This window comes from Penaeus japonicus, unplaced genomic scaffold (assembly GCF_977035675.1).
Source record: "Penaeus japonicus unplaced genomic scaffold, GWHDUDI00000001_assembly GWHDUDI00000005, whole genome shotgun sequence".
Taxonomy (NCBI): domain Eukaryota; kingdom Metazoa; phylum Arthropoda; class Malacostraca; order Decapoda; family Penaeidae; genus Penaeus; species Penaeus japonicus.
Window position 1 is genome coordinate 36,665,181 of NW_028234407.1, and position 12,500 is coordinate 36,677,680.

The window sequence follows — 12,500 nt, forward strand, 5'->3', positions numbered from 1 at the left end:
TAATATTATGGCAGTTATAATAATTATGAATGCAATTGTCAACATCACTCATTCATTACTCTTAGCACAATAAAAGAACATAGTGATCCAAAATGCCCAAACGTCATGACGCCCATCGTCAAGCAAGAGCTCCTGCGTCATGTATGACGAAAAAACACATCACCCGTCGTTAACGGGTTAATACTGAAACCCATAATACCTCACATACAAACTGTATAAGATGCACATAATAGTGACACCTATGGTTTATTTGTGGAATAAACAGGTGAAAAACAAAGGAAAAAAGAATGTAAACATACTTTTATTCCACATATTAATACAAATAATTAAAACAATAAAGATCCAGAAGCATTTCTGAACTTCAGGAGATTACCGTTATAAACCCAAACAATTAACTATTAGTGTTACTTACTTTTGAGGAGGCTGTACAGCAGCTTCATTGTCAACTAGCATTGTGATCAAGTGCGCCAACACGCCAAGGAGATGATATGGCGACCGTTCTACCTCCCAAACACTATCACCGCTACGATATAATCTGAAATCAAAGAAATATGTTCTATATACATATATATATATAAACTCAAAACGCTATGACTGAGCAATTGCTCATGAGGTGTTTTCATGTGTATCTGAATCCTAACAGGTTACTCACTTGTGATATATGTTGATAAGTCTGCTCACTTGGATGCCGCAACCCTGCAAGGCCGTGACCACCCAAGATGTGTTAGTGCGCAGCCGGACTGACCGGACCTCACATTCCTTGATAATGTGTTCTGGGAAGAAGAGAAAGTTATTAATTTGAATATAAAATAAGAAAAAGAAAAGAAGTTAAAATCAATACCAATAGTAATATGAAAAGTGATAAATGAAATTGAAAAACAGAAAATTAATCATCTTTATCATACTACAATAAGATCTGAAAACAGGTTTACCTAGTGGGAAGTAGTTAGGGTTTGCAGAATACAAACGAGCAAGGGCTTTGATCTTGCTGGACAAAGAATCCACGCGTGTCTCCACAGGTTCAACTCTTGACCTTTCTAATTCCCGGTCAATGAGATTGGTCCAAATTGACTGAAAGGAAAAAGATAACATATGAACAAACTGATTTTACAAATGAGGGAAAGAAATGATGATGGTAATCAGTAAACAAACACATTAACAAAATTAAAGAAAAATATATATTCATTATAAAATGTATGAATATAAAAGAAAGAAAAGCAATACTGAACTTCTGTAAAAACAAATTTTACTAAATGATACATGAAGAAGCCTCTAAAATCTATTTTTTTCTAAAAGGAGTGAAATCATATTAAAAAAGAAAGAAAGAAAGAAGAAAAACACACACAATAGCAGCAGCACTGGTCAAAAGCAGCATAAAATTATTTCATATATCTAACTTATGTTTCTACAACAGTAAAACAATTTAAACAAATAAAACTTAGGGTAATATCAAGTCTCAAATTACCTGTACAAGTTGCGGTTCTGAGTGTCCTGCACAATGAACGATGGCAAGTTTACATTCCCACAATGACCAGGGTTCGGCAAACTTTTCATACAGGGTTGTTAGAGTTAGGAGTGAAGAATTGACTTGAGCAATAACATCAGCACTTGCTCCTTCTCCCTGGAGAGCATCTAGCACCTGCAAGTAAAATATGAAAGTAAGTTTCCAATAAATCATGTACCACATACAAAAATCTCCTAATCCAATAATCAAAAGGTACATCAGCAAAATTCTAACATTCAATACTCAGCAATGCTTCACCAGGAAGCTTAATTTAATAAACCTACCATAAGCTGTACACGTGCAACTTCCTTCTTCTCTTCCATGTGTAACATGAAGTCTGAATAGCTTGAGGCTGTGTTCATCTCACAGGAACTGAGACACATGAGCGCCCGAGACAAGTATTCTACTCGTACATTTACTGGAGTATCACTGGTCATAAAAAAAAAAAAAACATAATGAGAACACAGCATTATAATATAATATTTAAAAATAGCAACAATACTTTATTGTATACATTCAAAATTTCATGTAAATATAACTAAAGCATTTCTTTCAGTGTAGTTAACTTTTCTACAAGAAAATGCTGTACTTTAAGAAGTTCCATCTACAGAAAAAGAAAAAAACATGTGTCAAAATAAATATACAGGATAAAATACCCCCAGCACCATTCCACTCACCCAATTTGTTCTGCCAAGAGCAGCAGAGTTTTTGCAGCCTTGAAATAATCTCTATTTCTTTCATAATAGCGCCACAGCAGATGGTGGAGTGGTGACTGGCCATTGGATCGGGTGAGGAAGGTCTCCAGGTATGGGGAGGTTATGGCCAAGAGACGGTCTGTACGATTTGTGTCTACTAACCACTGATACAATGTAACATGTGCCAGTTCATCATTGCTGCCAACAATTAAGTTCATCATCTGGAAGAGATATTCGCAGTTTTATATTTCCAGATTTCTATTACATAAATAAAGCATTTCATCCTTTTACTCACCCAAAGAAATATCATGAGCAAACAAGTTCACACACTAAGTATGGTGAGAGATCAACTAACTGTCTTAAAGAAGGTGAATTAATTTATATCTACCTGATTGGCGTACTGTGTTGCATCTGTAGACGGGAGTGTAGATGGTGGGGGTGTGGGTGGGCCAGGCCGAGAGGGAACCGTTGGGGACGTCTGGGGAACAACACCTGCACCAACCAGCTGATTCAACTGATCCATTATCACTCTGTAGCACTCCATCCTAAATTAGACATGGGTGAGATTATTCAATATAAGTAGTAGAATGGCACATGTAATAGTTTCTGTCTATATTTTGTGTCGAATAACAATAAGAATAATAAGAATACTTAAAAAATAAGTAAATTGAGGAAATCACCTGACAAATTGAAACAAACCTTGAAGTGAAGGCCATGTAACCTTGGTGGTCGTCTGCTGGTTCATTATTCTTATAATAGTGAAGAGCTAAGCCAGCAGGGTCTCTCTGAGCTGCAACACTCAGGCAGAGATCCACTACTCCTTCATATGCCCCCCCACTAGCCAGCTGGCTGCTGATGCCATTCACATTCACATGATGGCCAATTTGCTTGCACAACTGCAAATGAATATGGAATATATTTATATACAATAAACCTTTTTTTTTCTCTTAAAGGGCATCTTATCACACCATACACATGTTACATCATCTTATCTATATAATGAAAAGAAAACTTTAGGGTCTGGTATCTACTCACTGCCACTGCTTCCTTAAAACCTTTCTCCTTTTCAGCTTTATTTGTATTTGCTTTTGCTGCCAGAATTATTTCATTTGCCTTTGCAAGTTTGGCATCTTCTATTCTGTAGAGTCCTGGACATATGTCCCGTAACCTTTCTGATATAGCATCAGCTGAGGCATTATCTCCATGATATCTGTTTGTAAAATGAGCAAACTTAGTGAAAAATATCTACAGTAAAAATACTGTTAATAAAATATACATGGAAAATAGGAGAGTAATTGAGCACAATAAAAAAATAGTTCCTTGAACCTAATGCCTTACCTGTCAAGCAGAGCCATGATAAGACTACGGCAAACCTCCCTGCCAGTTAAAACTAGATCACGGAATGTCATCGTCCGTAACTGTTCTCGGATTTCCTGTAACGGAAAGGGAATGATGAAATGTAGAGAAATCCCAGTTTTCTCATATTATATTTCATTATCAAACCTGAGGTCAAACAATTATAACTAACCAAAGCAACTTCAACATCAAAACACCAGTGAATCTAACTACCAACAACGAACCAACACTGAAGAAATAAATAGAACATCTCTAAAAAAAAAAAACTATGTAAATAAATATAACATTCTATAAAACTAGAACAACCAACGTACTTTCTGTAGACTTGTTGTGATTGTTGTGAAGTTGTGTGTGGAGAGAACAGTCATGAGCTTCAGCACCTCCAGCGCCTGACTGAGGAGTGACCTCAGGGCCAGGAGGGAAGCACGCTCTGACCCATCCCCTCCATACCGTGTGATGTTCAGACTTGCGTTTGAGCTGTAGAAAAACAGACATTGTAAAAGGGAGAATTTGCCATTCTTTAAAATATATATATATATATATATATATATATATATATATATATATATATATATATATATATATATATTTATATATATACATATATCTATATATATCTATATATATACATATATCTATATATATCTATATATCTATATATCTATATATATATATATATATATATATATATATATATATATATATAAAGACATATATAAATTTTATATATATATATTATAAATTTTTTTATATATATTTAAATTATAAAGACATATATATATATTTATAATATATATATATATATATACATCTTATATATTTATATATATATATATATATATATATATATATATATATATAATATATATATGAAATATGTCTTTATATATAGTTATATAATATATATATATATTTCATATATATTATATATATATATATATATATATATAAATAAAAAACACAAATTTTATTTATGTAGTATTTTATATACATTAAATAATTATATGTATATACATACATTTGTACTTATGTATGTATACTATATATTGATACATACATATATATATATATAAAATATAAATATATATATATTTATATATCTATATACTATATATATATATATATATATAATATATATATACAAACATTATTATATATTTTATATATACTATTTATTATATATATATATATATTATATATGAAATTGATATATATATATATATATAGTATATACAAACATATATATATATTATTATATATCATATATTTATATATTATAAAAATATATAATATATAATATATATTTATATAGATATATATATTTTTATTATTTATATATATATTTTATATATATAATATATATTTATATATATATATAATTTATATATATATATATTATATGTACTATATATATATAAAATATATTATGTATATATATATTATATTTATATAATAATATTTTATTTAAATTTTATATATATATATATATATTTAGTATTTAATATATTATATATATATAATAATTTTATTTTTTAATATAATATATAGATATTTATATATATATATATATATATATAATTATTTATATATTATGATATATTTTATATATTGATTTTAATATATAATATTTATTTATATAGATATTATAGAGTTATATTTATAGATATAGTATATATATATATAAATTATAAATATATATATATTATATATCTATATATTTATATTTTATATATTTAAATATATATTATAAATTTATATTTTTATATATAATATATTTAATTGAGGTATAATATATATAATAAAATATATATATTAGATATTATATATATATTATATATTTATATATTTTTTATATTTATTTTATTATATATATTTGGAATATTTTTTAATATATAGTTTTATTATTTTTATATATGATTTTTATATATTTCATAAATTTATACCTTTTTTATATACTATATATTGTTATATTATTATATATATGTTATATATTTATGTGCGGTTTAAATATTTAATATATTATTATTTATATCTTATATATATTTATTATTTTTTATATTTCATATATATTATTTTTATTATATATTTATTTTAGATTTTATATAATTATATGTATTTTTTAATATATATTTTATATATATTTATGTATATAGATTCATAATTTATTTATATTTATTTATATTTATTTCTATATATATTTCATATATTATCTATATAATATTATATTTATGATATATTTATCTATATATATTGTTTGTTTTTTATATATATATTATATATATTTATATTTATATATATTATATATATATTTACATATATAATTTATTTATATGATATTTATATTATTTTAGGTGTGTATATATATATATATATATATATTTTTATATATATATTTATATATTTATAGATATATATGTTTATATATAATATATTATATATATATACTCACTAATATTATACATTTTTATTTAAATATTTATTGTATATTTATTTATGTATTTATATATATATATATTTTTATATATATATCTATATATTTATTATATATATATACAAATATTTATAATAGATATAATATATATATATTATATTACATATTTTTATATTAGAATATATTTTTATAATGATATATTATATTATATATATATATAGATATATATATTTATTTTTATATTTAAATATTTAGATATTAATATTTAAATTTATATATTTTATATATATTTAATTTTTTTATATATTTATATATTATTTATTTAACATATACTTATACATATATATTTATATATATTATATTTATATATATAGATATATTTTATATATATATATATATTATATTATATATTTATTTTATGTATCATTATATAATATACTATATTGTATATATACTTTTATTTATACATATACATATATATATATAATATATATATATATTTACATTATATATATATTTATATATTTATATATATATATATTAGGCATATTTATAATATGTTTTATAATATTTAGGATATAGATTATATATATATAATTTTTTTTTATTTTATCATATATATATTTATATATCATATATTTTTTTCATTATTTTTATATTCAAATATCTATATTACTTTATTTATAATTTATTTTATGTTTTACATATATAAATAATATATTATATATAATATATAATTAATATATTATATTTACTATATTTATATATATATACATTTATATATATTTTATTTATTTACTATTCTTTATATATATATATATCTTTTTTACATATATTTACATATATACATTTACATATTATCTATACATATATATATTTACATATATTCATATATATATAATTATACATATTATTATATGTAAAATTATATTAATTAAATATATATAGTATATTTATTTTTGTCATTTTATTTTATTTGTATATATATATATTTATTTATTTATTTATATATTGTATTTATATATAATATATCATTATATGTATATAGGGTATATTATATTTATTTATATTTATATATAATATTTATTATATTTATATATATTTTATATATTTTGTATTTATATAAGATATTATATTTATACTTATTTTTATATATTTTTAATTTTTATATATATTTACTATTCATATTTTCTTTTTTGATTATTTTATTTTTATTCATATATATATTTATATTTATTTAATTATTTAAACATATTTATTTTATTATTTATATTTTTATTTACATATATTTACTTATATTTATGTATAAATTTGATATATTTAAATGTAATATATGTTTATTATTTGTATATTTGTATATATATATATATATATATGTTATATATTTGTATATATATATATATATTTATATATGTTTATATTTTAATATATATATTTTTTTATTTATATATATTATTTTTTTTTTTTATTTATTTATTATGATTTTGTTTATGTTTAATTATAATCATTTTATATTTTTATATATTATTTATTATATACTTTATATATATATATATTTTCATTACATTTATATAGTCATCCTTATATTATTTTTATACATATATTTTTATTATTCACATTTATTTATATATTTATTTATATTATATTCACACATTTTATCTATCTATTTATATATTTTTTTATATTTATATTTTTATATACACATTTATATCTTTCTATCTATTTATTTTTTATATATTTATATTTATATTTTATTTTTAGATACACACACACTTATTTATTTATTATATTTATATATATATATATATATATATTTATTCGATTATTTATATATATATAGATATATATACACATATATAGATTTATATATATATATATATATATTGATATAATATACATCTATTGATATATTTATATATATAAATTTATATATATATATATAATCATATATATATATATAATATATTTATATATTATATGTTACATGTTACAATTACAGTATTTGTTATGTATATGTATATGGTATATGTATATGTTATGTATATGTTATGTATATGTATAGTTTATGTATTTGTATATATATATATATATATATATTTAATAATTACATATATTGATAATATATTTTTACATTACATTGATATATATATATACATATATATATTTATATTTATATTTATATATATATATATATTATACATAATATACCTATATATCTATATAAAGAAATATAAATATAAATATACATATATATATATACATTTATTTATAATATATATATATATATATATATTCATTTATTATATATATATATATTATATATATATATATATATATATATATATATATATATAAATACAAATTTATATATGTATGTATATTTACATGTAAATAAATATATGTATATACATACATTTTTACTTATGTATGTATGTATGGTTATATATATATTATATATATATATATATATATTATATATATATATATATATATATTATATACATTATATAGAAATATAAAAATTATATTTATATATATATATATATTATATATTATATATATATATATATATATATATTATATATATATATATTTTATAATATATATATATTAGATATATAGATATAAAGGAGAGAGAGAGAGAGAGGAGAGAGAGAGAGAGAGAGAGAGAGAGAGAGAGAGGAGAGAGAGAGAGAGAGAGAGAGAGAGAGAGAGAGAGAGAGAAGGAGAGAGAAGATGAGAGAAGAAGGAAAAGAAAAGAAAAGAAAGAAGAAAGGAAGAAAAGAAAGAAAAAGGGTTAACTATCAAACTGTTGATGTAATACATATACAGGACGTGTAACTTACGCGTTTAGGGGCTGAAGGGGAGTTGTTCCTCCTTGGTTGGTCAACAGGAATTTGGCCAGTAGATCCACTCTCTCAGCAAGGAAACCAAGTTCTTCAGCTGTCATTGCACTCATCAGCTGATAAACAAAGTAAATAATTAGATCCTGTAACTGTTACTTACATTTTGATTCATAATTAAACTTTAACCATGAAGCAACATATTGTTACACTAGAATTTCTTTTGGTACATACTTGTTTGTCTGTAAAAAAAAAAAAAAAAATCATCTTACTGCTCATACATACTCATAATACACACCCATGCACACGCTCACAAACATATAAATACACTTACAACTGGCTTTCCTTCCAATAAAGTTTCCTTAGCAACGGGAGATGTCCATACAGGTCTTAGGATTCTTGCTAGGTATAAGTAGAGGGCATTGTGGAGAGGTGAAAACTGAGCATCTTGAACAACAGTGGTATTTGTAGCCTGACCTGGCATGGGAGTTGATACTTGTGTTGGATGGAAATCTGTAAAACAAAAAATATTTCACTGTGAGGACTTTATCTTTTCCTTCTTCTTCCATTTGATTTTTTTGAGGAGAGTAAACTGCAAATACATTATATAAACAAATGTCATCCAATCAGCATTCATTGAAGTCTTTCATTATTATGACTTACTATAGCCTGCTGGTGTTTGTGGAGTAAATGTTACCGGTGCAGGAGGGGGATTGGCACCATACAAAAACAAGGCACGAGTTGCCCATTCAGCTACCTGTGAACACACATCGCATCAGAATACAAAAGGTTATCATTTGGAGAGTATACACTACCTTTCTCTCAAATATACAACCTATATTGCTCTACTTCTAATTCAAAGTCAAAGAGCAATATGTATATGATTCAGTCATTTCCTATCAATCCTTTAACATGTGAACATCATGTATAATATGACTTGTATATGTGAATATCTCAATCTCTTATTTCAGTTGCATGAACACTGTGCTGCAAATTGCTCTAATTGCTACAAAAGTGTACACTTTAAATGTAAGTAGGGGCAAGCAATGAATAACATTAATAAGTCTGATCCATGCCTATTAACCCATTTACGCCAGATGACATGCTGACACGTTTCGTGGTTTTTACGCCAGACGCCAGTGACAAGATATCTCGGGGTGAGTGAGCGGGCAGCCGAGGCTCGCGGCTTGTGCGCCCAAGAATCTCGAGGCGTTAGGCTTATGCGTTCGAAAACCCTGGCATTACAACCATTCAGAGCCGGAATCGCCCCGGTGTGAATGGGTTAACAATGGAAATAAGCAAGGAGAAAGTGTCATAAGATGGTTTAGTCCATTTCTTACTTCTGTAGTGCAATGACCTGGGAAAAGCTTTTAAGGCTATTCCCCTTTTTATGTCTCACATTATGATTGGTATTATGGGACATTAGCAAACATCACTCTGTTGAATTTTATTACTTTTTGCAATAGTAAAAGTATCTCAAGACAATAGTATACATGCTGTATACAAGTCCTTTCTTAGAAACCAAAACAAAGCTACCCCTTGACCACAGCAAGCTTCTACGTTGGATACTACACTAGCTAATCAGTAAGCCCACAACAGACAAATAAAAAGACATGTATCCTGAAGTGAAGCACAATATGGTTAAGAGCTTGTTAACACATGATCAGGAGACAATTTTGTGCCTACACTTTTATCATTATTTATCAGGAATACAAACCACTGTGAAACAAAATGAAAAGAGAAATAAGGAAGACTTGGTGCATCAAGGTATCTATGAAACAAACAAGTTCTAATTTTGTCCCTTGAGATCATAGGGACATAGGGTAAGGTATACAGTTTTCTTGCACTAACAATGCATGTAAATAAGCATCTGTTCATTGATTACCAAGAAATATACCCCCCTTCTATTAATATGTTAATTTTGCAGATAATCAATCACCTGATATCAAAGACAAACAAACAAAAGCAAGATGAGCATGGCAGGTTTATGAAAGTTACTTAGAAGAGAGTGACAAGAACAAGAAGAAAAAGAACAGATATCCCTTCATACAAACCTGAGCATTTGGACGATGAGGATCAGTAGCGATAATCAGTGCTGTAGCACAAGCTTGTGTAGGTGTCATTGCCGAAAAGAATTCTTTGACTATATTGGACTCTGCTCCTCCCGACTCTTCTAGCATTTGTCGCAATTGGTCAACAGGCCTTAAGAAAGTGAGGACATGTGCACCAGTGGCAGAAAGTAAGACCAACTGTCGAGGAGACTGCTGGTGCTGGGTTACCAGAAGAGGTGGTTTTGTCCCCTGCAAAAGATTTGTGATCATTAGATTCTACATGCCATAATATATGAAGAACTATACCCTCTATGAAAATAAATTTCATTCTAATAGAGAAGGCCAAACTATGAGGTATTCCTTATAAATATCAACTCTATTTATCAAGAATTAACTGGAAAATTACAACAGTCTAACTTTTCTCATTTTACAAAAAGCTATCAAATTGTCTAATTATATTTCATAAAAAGGCTAATTAGGATAGCAAAATCATATGCCAATTCATTTACATTTTAGGTCATAAAAGATATAAAATAATGAATTAACATCAGTTTGAAAAAACAAATCATACATGTACACTAATATACATATTATAATTTATCTACATCTATATTACTACTGCATACTTAATACATTTCATTATTCTTAATAAAACTTCCCCATACCTAAGTTTCCTCATTTACACATTGATGCTGGGAACCTATCCGTCTATCTTGTTTTATGATATATCTTAAATAGAGATGGTTTCAGGGAGTCAATTACTAGGCCTAACTGATCTAACATACTTACCCTATTCCTTGAATTTTCAGAAAAAATGGTATCTATACCTAATACTACCATCAGTAATATTATCATTTTCCTTTTTTTTTTCTCTTTTACATTAGATGAACCACCAACACGTGAGAGTGAAAGAACTATGGCTAGATCAAATTCCATTCCTCATCAAGTTCATCTTCTTCCAACTGACAGACTGGCTCATGCTAGAACTTACATCAAATAACCAAGTAATATCAATAATAGCAGAAGAGAAAACCCTCTAATTATGGGATAAACAGATTAGAATAGGCAGGCCTAGTAACTGACCCCTCCATGACTATGCGGATCTTACTTACAGATCTCCCTCTATGTAAAATAAAAATAAGAATAAAAGAAAGAAAGAAAGAAAAGGAAAAGAAGCGCATTGGATAGTGAGTGTATACATTAATTTCTGGCACCGATTGGTCAACACAATGAAACAATAAGTTCCTATCCTTGCATCATTAACCCATTGGAGCCAGTTAATGTGATGACACGTATTGTGTTTTTTGCGTCAGACGCCAGGGATGACCTATGAGGGCAAGCCGCGCGCTCAGAGAGAATCCACCATCTACTTACCTGAGGTGTTGTAGGGTTAAGGGCTGAGCACCAGAGCTGTGGAGTGACATCCGCTAAAGCCCACACAAATCCATCTACAGCATGGGTACTCTGGGATTCTGCTAACGTTGGATGGTATGGGTACTGGTCACTACTCATTGTCCAAACAGTGTCAGCCTCATTACTCTCATTGGAACACAAAACACCAGTTCCTGTAAAAAGAGGGAGAATAAATTAATATCTAATAATTTGGTCGTGCAATGTCGG

General features: G+C 25.8%; 1 protein-coding gene across 2 annotated transcripts in view; it reads right to left on the reverse strand.

Moving 5' to 3' along the window:
* Nup154 (nuclear pore complex protein Nup154) overlaps positions 1-12,500 on the reverse strand; it is a 22,590-nt gene that overhangs the window by 2,116 nt on the left and 7,974 nt on the right. For both annotated transcript variants that reach the window (XM_086537362.1, XM_086537363.1), the window contains 16 exons: positions 12,255-12,445; positions 10,884-11,129; positions 9,493-9,586; positions 9,164-9,342; positions 8,833-8,948; positions 3,870-4,032; positions 3,538-3,632; positions 3,235-3,409; positions 2,899-3,095; positions 2,588-2,744; positions 2,182-2,420; positions 1,789-1,933; positions 1,466-1,639; positions 933-1,071; positions 653-773; positions 413-535 (listed from right to left, as the gene is read on the reverse strand). In XM_086537362.1, coding sequence (XP_086393488.1) covers positions 413-535; positions 653-773; positions 933-1,071; positions 1,466-1,639; positions 1,789-1,933; positions 2,182-2,420; positions 2,588-2,744; positions 2,899-3,095; positions 3,235-3,409; positions 3,538-3,632; positions 3,870-4,032; positions 8,833-8,948; positions 9,164-9,342; positions 9,493-9,586; positions 10,884-11,129; positions 12,255-12,445 — 2,554 coding nt within the window. The remainder of the gene's footprint in view (positions 1-412; positions 536-652; positions 774-932; positions 1,072-1,465; positions 1,640-1,788; positions 1,934-2,181; positions 2,421-2,587; positions 2,745-2,898; positions 3,096-3,234; positions 3,410-3,537; positions 3,633-3,869; positions 4,033-8,832; positions 8,949-9,163; positions 9,343-9,492; positions 9,587-10,883; positions 11,130-12,254; positions 12,446-12,500) is intronic.